We start from the raw sequence: 25,228 nt of genomic DNA on the forward strand, positions 1-25,228 counted from the left end.
CCCCAGAAGGCAATTCCGTATTTAATATAAGGATAGAATATGGCATAGTACAGACAGAATTGATTGCTTATCCAGAAGGTGTAGAACTATCATACCAAGAGAAACAAACAATGTTCACGCGTAAATTCCATTTACCCGCTCCCATCAGGGCCAACATCAGACTGTTGTTGCATAAATTCAAAACAGTCAGTAGTGTACAGGTTGCCAAAGGTTGTAAGAGGTCGAATACATCAGCTGAAACAATGCAACAGGTCAAGATTGCAATAACATGATATTTATAAGTACCAACGGAAAGACCAAGCCAGGAAATGTCTGGACCACAGTCAATAATGTGGCATAACCTCCGTTAAATTATGAGAAAACAGCCATTCATATGTGGATATTGAAAATTGATAAATGTGGAATGTTGCCGCCAATATGGACTACTGTGTGTGATGTTCCTTGCAGGTAGCGTGAAAGAGTGCTTTGATGGAATTTATGCTGTTTAGTGGCGAAGCAACGTTCCACACACGTAAAACTGATAGGAAAACCGATTTTACACATGTGCTGCAGAGACAATATAATATACTGTGAAATTGTTCCGAAACTTTGCAGTACGACCCTTGCGATATTATGCAACCATAATAATTCTACCGAATGCATGGCTGTTTATAAGTATGCTATTTTGCCGTAATTAATCCAGCCTCTGTTGAGAGGTTTTATAGTCGTGCTCCAAAGATTACCATCATATCCTACAGAAACTTATATGGGGTCATCAGGAAGGTATAAGGCCTCCTCTTTCAAAGAAAAACAATAGTCAAAGTCCTACCTATGTTGAAGTTATGCGTGAACACACTGAGGACGTGTAAACAGGTTGAACTGAAAACCTTCTCTCTCTCTCTCTCTTTTTTTTTTTTTTTTTTTTTTTTTTTTTTTAAGGTCTTAAAAGGAAGGGTACACCAATCTTGACTCCAATAATTTCGTACAAGATATGGTCCAGTGAGGTGCTTTCTGTTTACGGGCTCTTATAGCAAGAGTTACTTGAGAAAGTTAAAAAATGATATTTTCATTTGTACTTTTTAATATACAGGGTGTCCAATACACAATGCAACCCGAAGTTTGCAATAGTAGAGCTTTTGAACCTGAAGCGATATATGAATAATGGTTATACCAAAATGAAACCTTGTTCATGCATATATTTTTTAAACTAGGAAGCAACGATTGAAGTACATTAGGAACCACACTGTATTGCCAAATGTAACCAAAGGTGTTTTTTTTTTTTTTTTTTTTTTTTTTTGCAGAATATGTAAATTGACTCATAATTCATACGTATGGATGTTCTGTCTGTCGTTAATTTTCAGTTTGTTTAGTTGGAGTAGCTTGGAAACTATGGAGCAGAAAAAGAATTTTTCATTTCCACCGATAACTAATCGGATGAGGCCTCTGTAAGGGGGAACTAGGGAAATCGTAGTTTTCATGAATTAACACTCTAAATTGGCAAATATATATATTGTTTGTCTCTCTCCCTGTATATATATATAGGGAGAGAGAGAGAGAGAGAAACACTGTATGTTTTTACTTGCCAACTCGAAGTATTAGAAAATTTTCCGGTTCCGGAGAGCTAATTGGAAAATTATTTGTTGCTGACTAACTTTCCTCTACAGAAATTCAATTTTATAGTTCAATGTGCAGTTAAATTTTCCACTTAATATCACCACACATAATCAAAATTGTCCGGTTTATGAAAAGTTTTTCCGCGTGTTTCTACATCGTAATGAAAATTTTCCGATCTATGAAAATTCCTTTCACTTGTTTCTATAGAAAAATAAAACTTTCCGATTCATAAAATGTTTTACTTTATGTTTCAAAATTATGAAAATTTTCCGACATAACGATTTTTTAAAATTTTTTTCCATACACGACAGATTTTTTTTTTTAATTCATGAAATATTGTTTCACTTGTTTCTACATAGTATCGGAAAGTTTCTTAGCTATGAAAATTTTTACTGTTTGAACGATCTTCCACTTTTTAACATTTCTATACATTAAGTCAATCAATTTTATGGTTATGAGGAATTGTTACTTTATCACTGATGTTTGTTTAGAACGGATGATTTTCCGGAAAAAAATAGGGGAAATTTTCCGGAAAAATATAGGGGAAAATTTTCTGAAATGGAAAATTTTCTACCTCACATCACTACTCATGACTTCATGAGTACTCGCACGCTGCTAACACTTCTCTACATCTTTCTCCTTCCTCTCTTCTTGGCTCTTACTGTTTATCACTGCTCGTAGCAGGCACGTAGCCAGGATTTCGTGAAGGGGGGGGGGGGGGGGGTCCGTGACATGAAGTACTGTGGTCATCACACCAGGGGTTCGATCATTCTAAACTATTTTACTGGAACATATATTGGTTCGTTTAGCCAGGATTTCGTAACGGGAAGGGGGGGGGGAGCGTGACATTAAATTCTGAATGCCCAGAAGCTCGATCAATCTAAACTACTTTACTATCAACATATATTGGTTTGTTAGAACAATAAAATGAGGATATGTTGGTTAGTATTTTAATAAGAAACTATGAAGAAATCTCGAGTAAAACGATTAAAAAAAAAAGTGTTGAATATGATTTTACAATATTTGCGTCCTTCCTCTGTTCATTCAAATATAACAATTTTCCTTTCATTATGATTTCAACTAATATAAAAAGCGTATATTCACTATTATAAAAAGTACATACTCAATAATGTCTTGTAAAATATTTTACAATATCTGCGTTCCTTTCTCTGTTGAATCAAATGTTAACAGAACTTTCTTTCCACATAATTTTTTGTTTTTATTATTCCGTCAACTAGTGTCTGTTCCAAATGACAGGTTAAAGAAGCAGTAGAAAATTGTTTTTGAAGTAACATGTTTGATACTGCAAGGATGAGGTGTCGAAAAATTATGATAAAAAATGCCCACGCTGTTACACAACGGTACTATACGTTCGGAAGCTTACACAACGGTACTATACTTTCGGAAGCTTGACCCTCCCTGACTAGCAGCAGGAATTCTGAGAATTCCGTAACTTTCTAGAAATTCTGAGAATTCTGTGACTTTTCTAGGAATTTCAAATTCCCTGACTCTTCCAAGATATCTCGCTTATCTCGCTACCATGTATTGCAAGTAATACAAATCTCCTCATAAGAAAGAGTAACCAAAAGCTTCCTGATTTTTTAAAATTTTTTGACGCGATCCTTCTTTTTCTAATTTCATTTTGTTTCATCCTTCCTTAATTTTGTTAAATTCTGGTCTCGAAGGAGGGGGGTCCGGACCTCCCCTTGGCTACGTGCCTGGCTCGTAGCGTATAGGCATAATCTAATAACATACCTCTGCCAGTTTAAAATGATCGTGTTACACCATAGTTGAAATTGCAAGTTTGTTAAATGAATTGCACATTATTAAATAAAGTTTTATCCCATTAAAAGAAAAAAGTGTGTGAGTTTCCGAGAAAAATGTGTGTGTTCGTGTTTTGAATTTCCTTTTTTTAAAATTATTTTTGCCCAGAGTTTATGTCAGAAAACTAATATTAAAAGAAATACGAGTATTAATACTAACATGAAATTTTTTACTGTATTGTTGGAGGGTAATCTTGTATACATTGTTGTATCTAATTGATTCTCTTCTTCCAGAACATATTGTTATGACCCCGAAGAAGAAAACTCCGAAATCAACGACTTTGTTAATCGAAAGAAGGAAGATTAATTATGAAGAAGGAAATAATAAAGTCCACGTCGCTGGTGGAGATCATCAGGGAATTATCATTAACAAGGAGATAGCACCAGGTAAGTTTTTTATCAATAGGATTAATCATTCTAATTCAGACATTGGTTCTGTTCATTTAAAGACCCTCATTACGCTTTCACCGCTTTACATAGTATTATTGTTATTGTTTGTAAATAGTTCAATAACAGAAACAGTAGTTAGTTTTTAGGAATTGGGTAATTTAATCCATATATACATCTCGTATATACAGGGTGATTCAAAAAGCGGGAAATTTTGAAAATAAAATAATTTCATGAAAACATTTTTTTAAAACTATTTACTTTATTTAATAGGAAAAATACTGCCACTTTAGAATCTATAAAGTACAACTTATTTTTTGAAGATGAAGATAGCTTAATCTTTTGAAGCATTAATTCACAAAATTATCGTCGCACATGATCGTTGGGTTTCAGTTCCTGGATGATCTGCAGCTTGTATGGATGGTATTGCAAGTCCTGCACTAATATTTTTCGAACACTTGAACTATGTAACTATAAAGATGCTGAGTGATGACAGATCGACCGACGTGAATTTCTTATGATAGCATCTCGAACAGCTTGAATATTGTCTGGTGTACGAACTGTTTGCACACGGCCTGGAGGTTTCTTTTTCATTGCCAAAACAGTTTGCTCGAAATTACTTATCCATGTTTTAATTGCATGTGGTGATAGAACATGACGGCGAAATTTTCTGCGTTCCCCCTTTACACTGTCCTTATTCTTATAAAATACTTTGATAGCGAAAGCACGTTGCGCACCACTCCGTGTATTCATTATAACTACGATATTATTATTATTATTATTATTATTATTATTATTATTATTATTATTATTATTATTATTATTATTTTGTCATATTAAAATGAAAATAAAATGGAAAATGAAAATAAACTTCGCTTATAAAAAACTAGATAATCTCTTCTACGCAATCCTGATTTTCTTCAATAACACACAAACGATGAACATGTGCCTTCTTGTTCGGAAAAACATGGTCACCTAAAAGACTAAGTTTATGCAACCGTTAAGTAGAACATTTTAGCGGATCGACTCTAGATAAATAAGGGTCTCAATTAGACAAAGAGAAGTTATTTTTGTTTGATTTAATTTCATGACCATTTTTTCAAGAAACAAGACTGGCTATTCTCTAATTTAGATATCTATTTACGAAATTGTTTCTTTGGAACAAAAACCCTTGTTAGGGGAATTGAAATTATCTTAGTATTATCAGTATATGTGAAGGGCTTATTTCTAAAAATTGTACAAATTGTAAAAATTTCTAAAAATCTAAAAATTAAGCTTCTCGGTTAGGCAATGTACAATCAGAAACAATATTAAGTATAGGTTGAAGCTATCGCTTCTTATATTTCCAGCCTATACTTAGTATTGTTTCTGGCTGTACATACCTCCTTGTTTCTATATTCTTGTGACTATAGTCAGTAATACACATATCAGAATGGTTGAATATGTATTAAGAAATATAATCTAAAATATTACACCGTATTTGTTTTCCAGAGGAGGAGAATGGAATCCCAGCGCAGTTGTCTCTGGAGTTCCGAGTGTTCCTTGTAAGTGCACAGACGGGACTGCACACTCAAGAGAGTCGTCAACTACAGTTTTGGTTCCAGGAAGGCTTCCCTGAAATTGAACAGCCAACAGCAGCTCAGGAGTTCTTCAAGGAGCTCGTCAGTCCACAAGAGTTCCCCAGAGGTAGAAACGTTTCCCTCTTTAACATCTTTTATGCTTTTAAGTGGCGTTTTCGCTTGCCAGGGGTTGTGAAGCATAACATGTGCAATGTAACATGTTTTTAACATAGAGTCCTATCAATGAATAAAAAAGAAGAATAAATATAAATGTTAATAATAAAATAGGTATTTTATATGATATAAGCTCTTGTAAGTAGGGTTGCCAATTGGCCGGCATTTCACCCACCTGGCCGGAAATACTGCTGTTACTTTGATTAACGCCGGCGACAGGTACAAACTTCTTACCTGTTCTTTTATGACCGATATTTTGAAATCTGTAATTCAGAATAAAACATCGAATGTCGAAATTCTTCAATAGTGCCTTTACAAATACAAATTCTTGTTATATTATACATTAAGCGATATATTTTTCATCTATGGCAGTTTTTTTTTTTTTTTTATTTATTTATCATAAGAAAATTGATAACAATACGTTTTATTGCGAAATATTGTTTTCAACAATAGATACAGAGGTGTCTAATTTGTCATAAATGTGTGGCATAAATGTAGCCATAAATAACATGTGCAATCTAACATGTTTTTAAATTGTCCATCGATTCTTGGCAAATAACTCCTAAGCATCTCGTTAGTACAATGTTTGTTTCATTATTTAGTTTCACATTCCTAGCTGCTGCATATGACAACTTCTCTTAAACTTCTAACTTCCTTCCGTAGGACTTCTTAAAGCAATTTCCTGTAGTTGAAGTATAAATTTAAAGAGTAAATTTCATTTTGTAAATCCAAAATTGTCACGTAAGAATTAATATACTTTTGTTCATCTGTTTCGAATTTTAAAGAAGTGACAGTTACTGGTAAATACAATATAATGATCATTACCGGCTTCAGTTTATCATTTTTAGCACAGTGTATCTATTAAGCTTATTAATGAGTGTACTAAGGATATGCAGAATACAAGTGCTAATGCACTTTTGTCCACGATAGTATATTTTTTTCCCATGTATGGGTCCGAACAGAGATACTTCACACTTAGACCTATATCATAGTGACTTTTGAGGGGTGCCGGTAATTTTCCAGAGTTGGCAATCCTACTTCTAAGTTGTGTTCTGTCTTTAATTTCTGCCAAATAATTTCGGCGACTTTTCTCACTATTTCCGTTAGAACACCTAGAAAGAATGGGTTACGAAATTTGGAAGTCTTAGTTAACTTACAATGATGTTGCAGAACATATATAATATTACTTCCAATTTTAGCAGTTTAGTTATTTAGTTGTTCACTGTCAGCACTGACAAAAATGGCATAAAGAAGAGTGACATGGAGAATTGTACGTAAAATACTATTCGAAAAATGGCGCGTTGATAAGTACAAGAGTTTTGAACTTCAATTTAGTAAATTTTACTGTTTGATATCACTTGTATTTTGGACGATTTACACTTTTAGATGATTTTTTATAATGCGTAGATCTTGTGGAATGTATCCGGTGTTAAAATAACCATTACTTTAGTATAATTTACTCTTTCAATTTACAATTTAATACAGGCTGATTCAGACTTATGTCTGTGCTATTTTGGTTGCAGATTGACTTGTAACTAATAATATTATTTAATGCAATTTAATATTTAATACAGTTGTTTATCTTTATTACAAACTAAATAAAGAGGCCGCAGTGACTAATGGTAGAGCGCTCACCTCTAGCGCATGGGTCTCTCATTTTATCTCAGTCAGCTCCAAGTGAGCTTTGTAGTGGACAAACACCCGTGTTTGTGAGTTTTCTCGGGATTCTTCCATTTCCTATCTTTTTTCATTACACCATTATCATCTATCTCATCACCGCCATTTCCTTTAACCCTTAAATCACGAACATTTCGTTTTCGAAATATGGAGGCCCAACTACGGATATTTCGTTTTCGAAATACGACCACAATAACTTTCGTACCACTGGAATCCTGTATATTATCGCACGCAAAGAGCTTGAATGGCTTCTGATATCACAATAGAAGAATGGCAAGAACCATATCTTGAAGAATGAAAGAACAAAGAGGCCGAAATACTAACCCAAACATTAAAAGTTACGTTTTTTCCAACTCGACGAAATCGGCTTAAATGGCTTCGTAGTTTACGGGACGCAGGGTTTTGGCGCTCTCGCAATTTAAGGGTTAACTCGGTGCATGATCATAGGACAGTAAATAAATAAATAAAATAAAATAAAATATTTGACCTGGATTATGATTGCAGTTCTTAATATTATAACCCGTTAAAGGTTGAGAAAAAAGAACGTTGCAATTGCAAGATATATTTCATTTTTGATAGGTGGTAGCCACCCTTATCTTTTTTTCTGTTTTAATTTTCTGTAATATCTGAAATTTTAAATTCATTTCTGCAAGAATTCTGATCAAGACAGAGAGGAAAGTTGCCAAAATTATTAGTGACACAAATTGAAGTAGATCACAAGGTGTTTAAAATGCGTTCTTTGCATATCATAATTCAGTTTAGAAGTCATTAAAATAAGATAAACTTGATAATGCTAATAATGTAAACTTAACGCGAGGTTAAATTTTCAGGATTCCATACAGATAATACCATTGCTTATGTAAAAGATACAGCAGAATTACATAGTCTTTAGATTATTAACGGCTTTTATTAAAAGAAAACCGAATGCAATGTAAATAGGATGGATGTTTTAAGATTTTTCGTAAAGTGAGGAAATTTGAAGGTGCAATACTGACGATATCATAAACTGCTTTCACAGCCTTCAGGTCTATAGAAATAAATTGGGAACTGTGTTAATTTGTTTAATAGCATCATGCAAATACTGGGTGTTCGAAAAATTACTTCACAGTGTAAAACGCTTAGGTAAAATTGTATGAAAAACGAAGATGTACTCAAGACATTGCAACTCCTGCTACTGCAATACGAAAAAGTACTCTAGAAGTCTGAAGAAATATTTGAGCACGGTGCGATATATTATCATAGCATTCCTAAGGATTGCAGAACTGGGCTTTGCGATGGTTGGGTAATCCTGTCTTCAGTCCCTCAAGGGTGATGGGAGATGATCCATAAGGAACATTACTGTTTAACACCATTATTACTCGGCCAATACAGATACTACTGTCACTCAAATGGTGCTAGGCAATATCAAAGATTTGTGAGCAAGCAGTAACACCATCTACCTTATAATGCACTGTCGTAAGTTTTATGCAGTACCGGATCGACGTAACATTTTCGTATCATTCCAAATTTCTCACTGAACAGTAATCTTCGGATACTCTGTACCAGAAGGCTCTTTTCCTCTGAATTGTTCGTTGTCTGTAGGTTATGTATAAAAATTAAAGAAAGAAGAAAGACATGAGTTTTAACATAATAAATAACTGTGTTATATTTGTTCTTATTTCAGATTACGTGGGTTTTATTAAAAAAGTTATGAAACTAATGCAACATAGGTACGTCGGTATAAGGAAGCTGGAAGTAGAATTAAAACAATTAGACGAGTCTCATGCTCCACCTACAAGACCATGTAAGTACTCAGAAAATGTTCACTTCTTCAATGTCACGATTCATATTTTTGTATTTCTAGTTTACAGTTAAACGTCTTCATATCATCATGAGAAATCTTCCGTCTCAGGCAGGTCGCTCGTCGCAAATCGGAAGTTTTTAAACATAACAGCCTTCTGTTTTAATGATAGAATTGACATTTTGACACAGGCTGTTCCGCGTATATGTGATCAAATTGTACTTATCGAATAATTACGAAAACCCATGGTATCAAGTGCAGCAGTGCTCGATGTGTTTCTCCTGGTTCCTAACGATAGCCTGGCAACGTAGTTTCCATTGCAGATGGTTTCGTTGGAGAACAACGAGGGAGATCTTGTTCCATCCCTCTTGCACAGCTTTCCATATTCTACTCACAGTTCTCACACGCCTCTTGCCCGAAGCCCTTTTATGTAGTCCAAATCCACAAAAGTCCATGGGATTTGCGTCTGGAGATTTCATTGAAAAAAAATAGTCTGTATTCTGGTAGCTTCCTCATATCCTGGTGGAATGCGACGGACGATCGTGAGGTGTATGATAACGTGTATGAGGAGATGAAGTGTATGGTCTGGATAAATCTTCAACTCATGTTCAACTCATTTTCGTATTTTTAGTAGGTCCTATTTTTAGTAGGCGGAAACTTCATAACGAGGAACTACATAATTTATATGGTTTACCGAACATTGTTAGGGTCGTCAAGTCTAGGAGGCTTAGGTGGGCAGGTCATGTAGCTAGAATGGAAGAAAGTAGAAATGCTTTCAAAGTCTTGACTGGAAGACCAATCGGAAAACGACCATTAGAAAGACCTAGGCGCAGATGGGAGGACAATATTAAGATGGATCTCGCAGGATTGGAATACAAAGTAGAAACTGGATCTAATTGGCTAAGGATAGAAGTCAGTGGAGAGCTTTTGTGAACGCGGCATTGAACCTCCGGGTCCCATAGTACATAGAGTTAGTTAGTTAGTTAGTTAGTAGGTCTTATTCATAGATCGGCCTCAGAATCTCCTCCTGGTAATACTGCGAAGACTTTTGCAGTCGTTTATCCTACAAATCTTCAGTTTTTGCCCCAAGGACAGTAGCCGGCAATCACCATGAACTCTTTCGGGAAAGCTCTGGATGCTCGAACCTAGTTTTTACAGTGTTTCGCGCCATTGGTCCCTGTACCTAATGACTCTTGATTTGCCGCAGTCAGAAACATACACCCATGCCTCATCCAATGTAGTGACGCACCGCCACCTTTTGTTTGCCAGATGACGCTCGTACAGCTTTCCGGTGTTCCGGTATTGCGTTCCTTCGGTGAATATCAATAAGGAGATGAGCAGTAGCCTTAAACATTTTTCATGATTCAGTCATAGGTACAAGGTGCGGTTGACACTTCCCAAAGACACATTTAGATTATTTACTATCTGCGTTTGAGTCGGAAGACTCTCTCGCATGGCCATTCTATGGAGTTTCGCCTGCATACTGCTGATGTCCTGTGTACATGGCAGTGTTCTTATCCCCTTTGTTGGAAAACCGAATGTTAAGATCACGGAATCCTTACACTTGTCGATCACATTCTTAATTAAAGTCAAGCTAATGTCACAACCCTTGTTCTTACTGCGTTTTGCTCATTTAACCCTAAATTTTGAATCTAAAGGGCCACGTCATAACCCTACCAAAAGCGACTTAGTTTGGGCAGGATTTTCACCCTAGCGAAAAAAAAAAGAAAAAGGAAAAAAAAAAAAACACTCACAGCTCACGCACTACACTGACAGACGCGGCCATCCATTATTCTACAGGTGGAGGAAGAAATCACATTGGTCGAACTTATGTGGAACAGTCTTTTGTAATATTGCCCATAGATTGGAATGTTGTACTTCTCTTTTTCGTTCTCTGTACCTTTTATCACTCTCTTTAGAATACATCTTGTGGTAACTTAGTTTCAGACAACATCCTATAACTACTTATTAATTTTGTACTTACTCCCTGCTGAATCAAGTAGTAATATTCTAACCTCCTTTTCTCCTTTTAACTATCTCCCCATTTCTTGTAAATATTTCCTCGTTGGTATAACGTTCTATTTTGTTTTTATTTATTTTATTTTACTCCGTACCCAACTTTTCTAGTTGCTTTAAGTTCTTAGCAATATCCATGTTTTCTGCCCACTATAATAAAGTACTGTAGCAAAATCACTTAAAGAATATGTATATATATTACGAAATATCTATATACAAGGTGTCTTACTCAAAACCGGTACGCCTCACGTACCGGTTAATCATTTCTAGTTAAATCTCTAGTGCCTGTATGTCCATGGCCAGCACTTCCAGCGTCTCTTATAAACAGATAACTGTTTAACGTTACTATTATCCATTGTTAGTTACTTCATTGTTACTATTAAAGTGTTATTTGAATCTCATGCGTGTGGGGTACTGGTGTTATGTGAAACACCCTTTATAGCAGGTCTGTGGGAGTACATGTATGTGTGTGATTTCTTTGTTCATAGACTTACACCAGTAAGTTTTCCTATGGCGGAAAAAATTCGTCCTTCAGTGATTTTTACAGAAGCAAATCTTTATTCTAAGTACACAATGCATTTACAACATAGCTAGTCAACTGTCTTATTATTTACTTTTTTATGCTTGAAATTAACATGTAATAAAAAGGGTGTTCTATGTATTTTTCTTCTAAATAGCAATTATTATTATTATTATTATTATTATTATTATTATTATTATTATTATTATTATTATTATTATTATTATTATTATATTATTATTGCTTTATCTCGATTTAAACTGGTTTCAGCTTAGTAATATGACGGCCGTCTCTGGCAAGTGCAGATTATTTGAAGAGTTCTTCTTCTCCAAATAACTTTCTGACCATATGACAGGTCTAGTATTACTGATTTTTGTAGATTTTTAAAAAGATATTTTGCGTTTATCTGTTCAAGTTGTGTCACAGTACTTTTAGGGACAATTTCTGTAGGATAATGATTGGTCTTACTGTAACTTCCTGACATTTCCATAACTTCTTGATTTAATCAGTCAGTCAATAATAAATTGTTATTATCATTGACGTCGACTTGAAGAAAATATGGGGGGGGGGGGCAAACAATGAATAAATATATCATCATATTCAGCTGTTTTCTATCAACTGCTTGATGAAGGCCCCCTTCCCACCCCATATCTCGGTCCATTGCTCTATTGTATTCTCTCCACTGCGAAAATCACGACCTAAGTCAAATTCGCTTCAAGGCATTAAAAGAAATTCAAGTTCAAAATTTGTGAATTTCACTGCAACTTTGCGCACCACATTGATCTTTACATTTCATATCAGTGCTGCCAGAGCGTTGGTTGAAACTTCGGTGCTCTATTAAAAACATCATTTTGAAAACGGCATTTTATATGGAATAAGAATGCTGTTCCTAATATTGAAATAAAGGCACGACGAAGTTTACGACAGAAATGATTACTCCTCTTTGTTAATACTTCCTCGACTGGACTATACTGGGAGGAAAGGGGGGGGGGGGAGAGGATTCCACCTTTAAATATTGGGTTACCAAAAGTGTCCTGCCCTCACAAAATCAGCCCTTGTGGTTATTATTATTCAAAAATATTACCAATTTTTACCAACTTTAATGGCTCACAACTCGAAACCAAAGATCTACACAAGAGAATATTTTACATGCGTACCAAGGAGATCAAGATCTATCAACGCTAAGTTAAATGAAGTCGGATAAATTCATCTAAAAAAGTACAATGTATATGTTTTTGTGGTTTATATTTTTTAAAGAAAAAAAAACAAATGAAGGATGAAAATACGCTTTTCTTCTTGTTCTTGTGTTTGTTTCGTATAGTAGATCTTCAAGTATAGGGAAATTAAAATTTATTGTAGGATAATTTAAACGTAGACATCCTTGTAACATGTTTTAATCAGTGACTATTTTATGCTTCAATAACTTAAAAGCGTCAATACCTATAAACGAAGTAGTAACACTTATGTTTTTAATATCTGTCTAGAGACGACTTTTTAGTTCTTCTGTAGTTTCTTTTAGAGTCATTATTGTAAATAAAAATAATAGCTATACTATTCTCATTTAAAATAAAATAAAAATCACATTTTGATTAACAAAAACGAAGTTAGAAGAAACTGTTTCTATATTTTCAATTGATCTACCATATTAGAAAAGGAGACACATTTTGTATTGAATTAGGCATTTACAATTATTCAAATAGTTACTGCACGAACGGAATAATTTCGTTAATTGTGCTTCTCGTAGCTCGACACGGCGCTGTGTTGTATACGATAGGAAGAGCTCAACCAGATACAGGTTTGAATTAAATTGACATTTTGTGTTTAACTAACTGTAAATATCCTGGCTTGATGACTTTTTAATATTAATTAATGACCCTACTTGTGTGTGCTTCTCTTTAGATCTGTTAAAAAAGGAAAATTGAAATACTTTTTGTCACTTATTAAATAAAATATAAATAAATCTAATCCTGATTAATGTTTATATGTAGTTCATAATTGTATTTTACATTATTTGTGGTTGAATTTCTAAATATTAATATTCACTGGCTAAGAAATCAATTTCATGAAGAATCTTTTGTTATATTGTGAGAATGAATATATTAGATTTTGAGTTTCGTAGTATGAAAATAAAATATGAAAATATTTTATTACCATACTTTAAACTTTGGTTACTATTATTACGTCTTTATACGAAAAAAAAAAAAGAGAATGATATATTATAATTAGTCAGAATTTATTACTTGCAACAAAAAGCTATAACTCCAATATCATTTACTCTTTTCCTCATTATTATTATTATTATTATTATTATTATTATTATTATTATTATTATTATTATTATTATTATTATTATTATTATTATTATTATTATTATTATTATTATGCTCAAGCAGCAAATGACTGTTCTGCTACTTTGGGACATGGTGGCACAATGGTGGAGCGTTCATCTCTGGTACATCAGGTTCTTGGCTCGATCTCAGCTCGCGCCAATTGAACTTTGTGATGGTCAAACACCGTGTTTATGGGTTTTCTTGGAGTTCTCCCGTTTCCTCCCACTTTCTTCAGTCCACAATTTCATTAATTTCTCGTAATCACCGTCTGTTTTAGCCTCGCCAGGATAATCGTGGGACGTAAAAGTTAAAGATCTCATTTTTTTTTGTTTTATTACTTGGGGCACGATAGCCCAGTGGTAGAGCGCTCACTTCTGGTGCGTATTTTTCTTGGTTCGATTCCCGGCCAAGTAAGTTTGTGGTGGACGAAGTCGTGCCCGTGGATTTTCTCGGGATACTCCCGTTTCCTCCTACAATTTCATTCCACCAATTCTTCCATTATCATTCACTTGCCTTAATCATTCGTCTCCTGTAGCCTAAAGGACGTAATCGTGGGACGTTAAACCGAAAGATTTCATATCATTTTGTTTTATTACTTAAATGTTATTTACTTGTACTATTTGCAGAGACAGATATTGAAAATGCATTGATTTTTATTGTGCAGTGATACAGATACTCTTTTAAGTATTTGTATGACTCAGCATGTAAATTTAGTAATACAACACTGAATAAATTAACTTAATCAGTGCATGGTGTGCAAAATGTATTAATGTTGTATTTATAACATATCTTAGTATACACCACACCATGATTAGTATATTCCTTTCAATACAGTGTACTTTGTGCTAATATACTGTATGTATTTATTTTTGACGTTGGATATTTTGAACATAATACTTAAAACAATTTTAATGCATGATTCCCATTGATATTGAGGTAGAAATTTATTTTTAACTGACATTGTTATAGCATACAGAATACTAAGTTGTATATGTATATTTCAAATTGTTTTGGAATGTGTAATTAAAGTTCAGTTGAGAAATATTTCAAATTATTACAGAGTTTCTAGGATTGAATCTCTTAATAATTGTTTATGTTGGGTGGTAATAATACCTTGAAAAATGAACTACTATCATTAGACAAAGTTTTGTTATTGTTACACAAAGTAGAAGACGAATTAGTGAGCATACGTAGAAAATCCAATTCGCGGAAAATAATATATATTTTTTTTTACTTCAACATCTGCTGATTTCAAGTTCTAAAAATGCAATAATATCAAAAATATATATTTTATATCCTATAATGTAAGTATATAATTCAAATATTTCAAGAAGATATTTTACAAAGGGTTTGCAAGCATCAGGTCGATAACATCTTAATTAGACGACATTTCTGTTTATTAATTCGACGAATTTCAGTAACCAAAGGTGAAATAATTAAATTTATTTATTTATTTATATCAATACCCTTGACAGAACTCCATTTAATAAGTGGCAAGGAAAAGAATACATAAGCTAAATTACAATAAAAAAAGTATACAAAATTCTAAGTGAAAAAATCTACAAGTGCAAGACATTAAAGAAGTATTAACAAATTATAAGAAGGATGTGTGAATACATGAATATAATACAAGGGAATAATGCTAGGAATACAAAAAGTAGAAAAGTACTAATATGAATAATACAAATGATGTGTAAATACATGAAAAAATGGTGAGGTAAAGATGGAGATACAGGAGTGACTATTGATGTATACATTTCAAAGCATATTTCTTTACATTGAACATTGTTACTTATAATAATTTCGAATTATAGACATATAAATCATAAAGCATAACAAAATTAATCTTAATACCCTTCATAATTAACTGATTGTGAAGATTACACAATCTAATTGCTGGTAAATGTTGATTTGAATGATATTTGACCTGCTTGTAGAAAATGGTATATGTAATCTCAAACGTACAGACGTACAAACATTTAATTTAATATATTGCAAAAAAATCTTGCATCCACAAAATAATTAATAATCTTATATATTAAAATATTTTGTGCGTACAATCTACAAGTAATGAGCATAGGAATAGAAAATTCTAACAACAAAATCTTTAAATTCAGAACCTGCTTATGTTGATGAAAAGTGTAACAGTTAACATATTGGGTATAGTGGTAGATTACAAGGGTATAGATTAAAGCCTGTTATTGAAGGCTTTGGTTACATATATTCTAACAGTATTTTTGTTTAAAATATACTTTTATATTTCCAAATAAAATTGTAGTTTTTTTCGTATATTTGTTTGTAGTGTCAGCGGACGAAAGTATATTGGGTAAAAAGGTTGCGCTAACAGAAGAAAAGGTTCTTGAACTCATCGAATCTTCATACCCAAATCCTATTACCGTAGCTGATATTGCCAGGTAAGGGTTGCAATTTATGCATAATTTGTTTTTGAAAATGCTGTGCACAATTCATGTTTGTATGGTTTAGTGGTGTGAGCAACTCAGTGTTTATATTGTATCAAACTAACTTACAACAGAAGCTCTCTTCACTCCATATTGGAGACATTTTGAGGTTGTTCAGTACGTACGCCATTTTGTTTTAGAACTCGGTGGAAAATAATTTCTCATTTTCTTTCAAATGCACTAGCGTTTTAGTACCACTTCTGGCGCACAACTATTCCGCACTTTTTTTTAAGTTTTTAAATACTGTCGACGTTTTGCTACACAAAATACCATGGATTATAATAATCAGTGATTTCTATACTGATCTCTATTTAAATAGTATGCCTTCTAAGCATATGGCACTCCAATTGATTAAAATCGTATTACTCATAAAAAGTCTAAAATGTCGATTAATAACTAATGGATTTTATAGTATTTCATAGGTATTAGTGCGTGAAACGCTAATGAGAGACTTTAAAAATCTAAGAACATTGTCGCAATTTTGCTGCACAGTTTACTCCTACTTTAAAAAGTAAATAAATAAATAAATAAAATACTATTGACTATAATGGTTTTAAGTTAGTGATTTCAAGATCCTGTTCGTTGTTCAGCAATACGCCTTCGAAGTATACGAAGTCACATTTTAATTTAAATCTTTTAGCTCATTAAACGGTGAATAAAAACTGAAATCACTAAGAAATACATTGCATTACTTTTCGTAAGTACTAATATACTGGATAGTAAATTTCGATAGTGAACTTACGTTTTGAAATATTAAGAAAAACGTAAAAAATTAGGGAGAGTGCAAGGAGGATTCTAAGCTCATACAGTAAGATCTCTCGTAATCGGCATCCAACAATGTTACCTGTGTACCTGCGATTTATTTCATGCAGGCAAGTCCAGAACGAATTTTTCACACACTTGTTTCACACAGTATTGGCTCAGTGGCTATTTTTTTCTTTCTTTCTTTCTCAAGTTACACAGCCGGAACTCGCGTCAACAAACTTCATTCGCAAATTGTTCAGCGCATGTCGCTATATTGAATTTATACAAATACGTTTTAAAATCTTTGTTCTCGTGATGCCGCTATAGCTACTTTCGCAAAACGCAAAAGAAATGTTTTAACGGTACATCAAAACTTGATTTGTTGGAGAAAATGGCGAGAAGAGTCAGCAGATTGGAACTAATGGAAGAATATAAAATAGAAACTTAAACTGGCGTCAGTTCACGTGGTGCCACGAAATATAAACAGATATGTTCTTAAAACATATAATGCAGGGTTGGTCAACCTTTTAGGTTTGAATGCTACTTTTCATTTCAGAAATCACCGGCGATATACTTATCTGTTCACTAGCTCGCTAGAGGAAATATAAAACAATAGCAGTGATCAATACAAACAATATGAGACAGACCATCAAGGGCTACCTCTCACGATTTGTATATTGACTAATAGATCGCCGTTGACATTGGCCATCTCTAATATAGTGTATACTCAATTGTCCGGTAAAATCTTGTATCCGGAAGTGGCCGAGTCCTGTTGTTGCCGGTTGTGAGAGGTCTTACTGTAATTTCACAGAGTGAGATAGAGCAATGTAATGCCCGTTCATTTAGAAGAATATTTCCCTATAAAAGTCAAGATGCTTCAGGCTCTCGATAACCTTAATTTATTACTTTCAATCAAAGATAGATTTTCCAATTAAAACAAATAAAAAGTTTCCTGTTCGTTGAAAGAAATAAAATTGTAGTTGTCTACCTAATAATACTTGTACCTACAAACAAAAACAATTTTAATAAGAAAATTTAAAAGGAAAAATGTTATTTTCTGGTTTGATGTGTATTTATGCATGTTGCTTTTGTATTCCAGAGAAAATCAGTGGGTAGAAGAGGAGATACAGCCATTGCTAGATGAATTGTTGAATAAGGGCCTTATTAAGAACATGGATAATGGAGCTTTCACACGGGTCGTTCAAGACGATACAGATGTTCAGGTAACACATTCATTTATGATAAATCTATGGAACACTTACACACATACACATACATTCACAAACATATATATAACAAACCACCTTACAATATCACCTTCTAAAATCAAACCTCAAGTTTCTTTCTGAACAGATGTGTCACGAATTTGACAATTTACATCAAGTGGTCGTCTTAAAAGTGAGCTGTTCAAAAACTTTGCTTCGAGAGCAATACTTCAACCATCTTTAACATGTCACTGAAGCAAGTGTTTTGAGTGAAATAAAAGAACAAAAGTAGAATGTTGACTGCAGCAAATGAACAAGATTCGTTTTCCAGGGTAAATAAACTGATTACTTATTTAATGTAGGTTTGTTTTAAATTTTTTGTAAAGCTCATTCAAATGACGAAACAATACGTTTTCTTAATGTAAATAAACATGCGAAGATGTTTATTTTAATAATTATATTTTTAATGTTTCTTCTTTTCATCATAGGTGGACTTATGTAGCGTAGCGTTTTCAGAAAAGTTTATTTTACATGTTGCGATTCTTGTATTGTATTGTATTGTATTTGTGTAAGTGGACTGAGTATTAATGTTGCAAGGCAAAGACTCCGAAGTTCCATCCCTGTTTATTTCAATTGGATTTGGTGTTGCTGTTACAGTTTTTACCTTAATGGTATTTGGAACATTCTTCTTTGGGACGTGAGACCTGGTCTCGATTCCCGATGGCAGCTCTTGGGGTTCAGAGCCCACATTAAGCTGTAGGTCCATATCTTGTGTTGCTTTCTCTGCCGGAAAGGGACGTTAAACACCAAATCAATCAATTAACATTTTTTTTATATAAAAGAAGTAACAATTCTTATTTTATACACGGACTGATCACTAATTTATAACAACTCCCTCTAAATAGTGGATTCGATATTGTTGCCACATGAGTTCCGTGATGACTTAGTGCCCACTTTGGTAATGTATAGCTACAAGCCTAGACGATTGGTAACAAGAATTTGCACTTGATGGACAAAGGTGCTCACTTTGACCTAACCTCACTCAACCTCACGCGATCAATCCAACATCACACTCACTTGAACCCCCACTCCAAAGTCATTTTGGATCATGCTCACTCAAACTCACACTTGCAACATCCTTTTAACATTACACTCACTCGATCTCACGCTCACAATATCCTTTCGACATCACACTCACTGAATCTCACACTTACAACATCCTTTTAACATTACTCTCACTCGATCTCACGCTCACAATATCCTTTCGACATCACACTCACTGAATCTCACACTCACAACATCCTTTTAACATTACTCTCACTCGATCTCACGTTAACAACGTTCTTTCGACATCACACTCATTCAGCTTCACACTTACATAATCGTTTCGACGTCACACTCACTACTCCTCATTCTCACGTCGTGAGATTCAGGTCGAGTGAGCATGAGTTTCAAACTCTTTAGCACCGGCCTTAAGAGTTTGGCCACTTTTGGTGACCGGTAAACGTTAAGGTTTATCAGTGTTTTACAAAGGTCAGATGATGAGGTCGCGAAAGAATGGCGCTTCAATCACGCAGACGGCTGCACTTGTGGTGTTGTGGGGTATTTTAGAGCAGCTCTAGTGAATATGTATCAAGACTGGTATCAACTCATGAACCATTGCAAAACTGCGTAGGACTACACACGATCAGAGTGAGCATCGCATCGCATTCAGCGGCTGGTACGGGCTAACAGACGCAGCACGGTGAAGTAACTGACTACCCATACAATGGCAGTCAACTCGAAAACATATTTCCAATGCACACGAGCTGTACACTGCCATGTATGGGCTATTCCAGAAGACATCCTGTCGACGTTTGCTTTTCATTTGGGTTCAACAACACAATGACTCTCTTGGTACAACGAACATGCAAATTAAGCGATAAAAGACTAAAAGAAAGTCTGCTGAATCATTATTTTTACTTGATTCCATGAATGGGCATGTGCGTGTTTGGTGGAAACTTTATGAGGCGTTAATACCCTCATACTTGATGTTAGCAGTGCAGGAAATGTGTAGTGTGGGACAAGTTTACATATCAATAATTGTTTCTTGGTATCTGGTATGGCGATCTCCTGGCAGACTAGGGAGATATTACCATGTCAATGGCGATAGTATTTTGCAAGATAACACACTAAGCTACTGATGGCCAAATGGCAGCCCGCGAGAATGCTTCTTTACTTAGAAAAGATTACTTCTTTTTTAAACTCCTTTTTTAAGCTCCATGCGTAGCAGGAACTGTGAAGCTGATCATCATAATATATCTGAATCGAAACTTGACTTGGGCTAAATACGGGCTCTACTGAAAAAAAGAAAGAAAAAGAAACACAATTTGGAAGAATTTGAGGGCTGTATCCATCTTGTGTTAAGAAATGTTCCCCAGAACTGCTTTCCAATTCTTATATCAGTTTCTCACCATCTTCGTTAGTCACAAAAGCTCGATGTCAATGCAGTTGTGCTCCTGGTTTCTCATGCAATCTAGAATAACATAAGGGAGTAATTTTGACAATCAATTACAAATTGACAGAACTATGACCATTTAAAATCAGATAGTGACTTCCCATCCAGGCTAATGTTTAGCAGAAGGGGTCCAGCAATTGTTTATAAAAAATGTTACAATTTCGGTAATCTCTGTTCACACTTGGTTAGTTTAGGATAGTTTAGGTGAGGTTAAGTTAGTTTATGTTAGATTATGATAGTGTAGGTGTCCAGCATAATATTCCAAAAAATGATAGAATTTCGCTTATTTCCTCTTATATTAGGTTAGTTCAGGTTAACTTAGGTTAGTTTAGGTTAGGTTCGGTTAAATTTGGTTACGTTATATTAGATTTAAGTTCTTGCATTATCCATTTCTCCTAAAAATTTTGTGTTCTTTAGGTGCTTCTGGACCCCTTCTGTTAAACATACCCCCCCATCCATCCCTTCTTTTCTTTGACCACAACTGCCGACATCTCATTACGTTCAATCAACGTCGGATCGGTGCTGAGCGGAAGGCGAAAGAAGGACCTACATTAGGGTGGGCCGAAAAAGGCCGAAAAAAATTTTTTTTAGAAAATTAAGATTGAGTACCGTGCAAAAGTTGTAAAATTTTATATTATGTTTCCTCACCAAAATAGAGCGGGATTAAAAGATATTTAACCGGGTCCCGGGGGCCCGAAAGAACGCTAATTTTGAAAAAAAAGAAGTAGCGACCAATAAAAATATTATTAAAATATATTTTTAGAAAGTTAAGTTTGAGTACCGTGCAAAAGTTGTATAATATTATGTTATGTTTCTTCACCAAACTAGAGCCGGATAAAAAGATATTTAACCGGGCCTCAAAGAACGTTAATTAAAAAAAAAAATAGTTTCGAGCAGTGAAATATATTTTTTTAGAAAGTTAAGTTTGAGTACCGTGCAAAAGTTGTATAATATTATGTTATGTTTCATCACCAAAATAGAGCTGGATAAAAATATATTTAACCGGGCCCCGGGAGCTCGAAAGAACGTTAATGCTGAAAAAATATGGTTGTGAGTAGTGAAAATATTATTGAAATATTTGTTTTCAGGAAATTAAGTTTGAGTACCGTGCAAAAGTTGTATAATGCTATGTTTCTTTCCCAAAACAGAGGCAGATAAAAATATTTCACCAGGACCTGAGGCCGAAAAGTTTTTTTTTTTTTTTTTTTTAATATATACCATTATTTTAAGTATGTGTAGAAAATTGGTTAAGATTCCTAATACTTTAACTTGACCCCAGATTTTAAATGTTCTGATCTGATGTCCAGCTCTTCGTCTGATTGGTGTTTAGTAGATATAATAGTATGGACACAAATACATAAGGTAAGATTGAAAAATTGACCAACAAACACCAAACCAGCCCAGAACTCACCACGTGGAGATGGCTACACAGCGAGTTCCTCCCACCCACTTTCGTCTTACTTAAAGCTCCTTAGTTAAATCTTGGAACAAAATATTGAGATTTATGTTCGAAGCTTGGTAGATACTTTCGTGCTTCCAGTTTTGCGCGAATATAACCGTCTCGTGCAACACTACCGCATACTTCTGAAGAAGATTATGTTACTACCTTTACACACCTCTCCAAAGCCTGTGTGTGGAAGGGGAACGTGACAAACTGTAAAACCTCCTCTTTTCCACAATCATTTCGGTTAGTTCTTCTGTTGATACGTTAGCCAAAATTAGAGGTTTCGTTACTATTACTTCTGACCAATCGGTCAAATCGATATAATCTGCATATTTTTCAGTGCTTCGCCTACTGCAATTGTCAATTAGAACTATAGTTTGGTATTTTCGGTCTTCAAAATAGACCCTTAAAATTAGTAGCTTTACACTGTAGACGGTTTCTTTTTTTCTCTTTCTTTTTCTTTTTTTGGTAGTTTCCTACGGATTTTGTTTTTTTATCTACTATCTTGTCTTGGTTACTTTTGTTCAGTAAATTAATATCTTCTAAAACAGCGGATACAATTTTAGCAACCGACCTATTCGAGACACCTGTTAAATCTTTTGCGGTACTCATTTGTTTAGGGCTCACTATTGTTTATTTAGGTTACTTTAGATTTTATTCTATAACGATAGCTCCATGCGAACTCTTCATCGTCTGAATTCGGGGTGGAAGCACTTAATGTAAGTTCCAAGTGCGGGATTGAGGCTAACGATTGTAACCCTCTTGTATTTGGTACCGTAGCATCTTGAGCCTATGAGTTTCTGCTTTATCTACATGGCAACTCGTCATTTGTCTCTGATTTCTCTGATCTAATATGAGCTCCCACGGTGGTATTTAATTTGATTTATCACACTTACAGGTTACTCTATCGCAGCATTTGCAAGAGAAAATATCAAATAACTTCTGAGCACCGTTCTTAAATTTCTTTAATTTGGCTCTTAATGGAGGTATCTTGTTTCTTAATGGGGTTAATGATCGTTTTGCATTTTGACTTATAATTCAAAATCATATCATTAATTCGAAGGCAAGACAATAGGGGAAGAGAGGCTCGCAGCCATATCGTTTCTAGTTTATTTGAATTCAGCAATGTAAGCGCCGCCTTCGGAAAGCCAGTGTTGTGCATTTTGCATCGAGATGCGAAAAGTGATATTCTCTTAAAGTTTGAGAGTTCTGAGCTGGGCTCAACACAAAGGTTTTTCGTGGTTAATATGGTAGTTATGAAAGTTAGTTAAGGTCTCAATAGCTACTTGCGTATATTAAAACCATGTATTTCATGTTTTATGTATTAATAGTATTGTCTGGAAAAATGTTCTTATTACCTAAAATCATTTTATTTCAACGAAAAATTAGGAACTTTAGGGCCACGGGGGCCCGGTTAAATATTGTTTTAAAATCAACATATTTGACATGGCTTCATTTCGTACCAGTACACAACTTTTGATAACTACTCAATCCTGAATATCTGAAAAAAAATTTTCGGCCCACCCTAACCTACATGCTATTAGGTAGGTAGTCATAATTCAGTAATCAATCAGTGCATTTGTTGTAAATATGAAATGAATCGATAATGGACTAGACAATCCTCATTAATTTTCTTGTGTGTTTCTCTCTGCAGATTGTGAAACAAATGCCAACGATAGTTAGTTCGAAACAGCCAACGATTGCCATTATAACTGCTCAATATTGCGAAAAGCTTGCCGTGGATGCAATGATCGAAAACAAAGAAACATTTGTCAGATATACAACAGTAGGTACGTAGATATATGCTGTATGAAGTAAAAATAAATTAATCTTAAATAATATTAAAACGTAGTTTATACGTATTTTGTAATCAACTATGCAGTATGAGTAAATTTATTGATTAAAGTTTGATGTTGGGAACGTTAGCTTATCCTCAGTGGTAACGAAAAACATGTCTAGTAATAGTGATCGTTGAAAAGCTATCAATGTTAATAGTATTGAACATTAAAGCCTGTTATGCCATGGCTCAGGTAATAGCCACAAGACAGAAAATTGTGTTCTGTCTTTCAAAATGGCTATTATGTGAAATTACTAGTTTTGAAAGGAAAAAAGTAATTCAATCCAACATTTGGCTATGTGTAGTGTTTAATTTCCTGTGTATTGAATTTAAGATATTAACTCAATTCTAAGTTTCTTTAGAGTTGGTTACAAAGCATTAAGTGTTGTTTTAGTTGATGAATAACCAATAGTAAAAGTCATTTTGTTTTGTTTGTGTTGGATATAATGTCTCCAAAAAACGTGGATCAGTACGATATACAGGTAAATTGTATTTTACGATGTGCATACGAGGACACTTTCTTCATTTAAGAGAATGAGAAAGTCTTAATGAACGTATGTTCGAAAATATGTTATGTACAAGGCACAGGCGTAAGCAAGACTGCTATTTAGCCATTGTTTCAGAAATCAAACTTGAAACGATACCCTATCTAAGAATTCTGGGTTTAAAATAGTGAAGAATGTGCACAAGTATTATTGAGCGATAGTTGAGTTATTGTGGAAATCTTTGCATTTCCTTTGGAGAATCCCTTGTACAGTTTTTGATTAAATATAGTATAATAAACCGTTTCGCGTATTCTTCTTACATTCCGAAATAATATCTCAATAGTAGTCACGTCTCTCTTCTTTCTGACCCATATATCATAGAAATGAAGCATTTTCAGACATAAGTTCATTAACAATTTTTCATCGTCTTGAAATCCCTCCTGAAACTTCCTGTGTATATAGCAAGTGCGCTTCAAGTGTCTTCTTCTTACTTTTTTGGAATTCTTTAAAACTTTTCTCTCTCTTGGGAAAACGTTTTATACTTTGATAAGGTCTCTTCTTCGTAACTGCATCTAGATATTCTATCCTTGGTCTTCCTCTTCCTGTTTTTCCTTCTGCTTTTCCCTCTATCAACACGATGACCCAAACGGAGTGCCGAATTTGACTTGAAGTGTAGCGAAGCCAAATGTTTCGCTCAC

At 34.2% G+C, this 25,228-nt stretch overlaps 1 protein-coding gene across 3 annotated transcripts in view; it reads left to right on the top strand.

Annotated features, from left to right (window-relative positions):
• Positions 1–25,228, top strand: part of LOC145678893 (uncharacterized) — a 199,220-nt gene that overhangs the window by 129,959 nt on the left and 44,033 nt on the right. For all 3 annotated transcript variants that reach the window (XM_081749476.1, XM_081749475.1, XM_081749477.1), the window contains exons 3-8: positions 3,651–3,803; positions 5,295–5,489; positions 8,877–8,996; positions 16,162–16,273; positions 18,162–18,285; positions 23,863–23,998. In XM_081749476.1, the coding sequence (XP_081605602.1) occupies positions 3,651–3,803; positions 5,295–5,489; positions 8,877–8,996; positions 16,162–16,273; positions 18,162–18,285; positions 23,863–23,998 (840 nt within the window). The remainder of the gene's footprint in view (positions 1–3,650; positions 3,804–5,294; positions 5,490–8,876; positions 8,997–16,161; positions 16,274–18,161; positions 18,286–23,862; positions 23,999–25,228) is intronic.

Source organism: Thermobia domestica, chromosome 2 (genome assembly GCF_964235325.1).
Source record: "Thermobia domestica chromosome 2, izTheDome1.hap1.1, whole genome shotgun sequence".
Lineage (NCBI taxonomy): Eukaryota > Metazoa > Arthropoda > Insecta > Zygentoma > Lepismatidae > Thermobia > Thermobia domestica.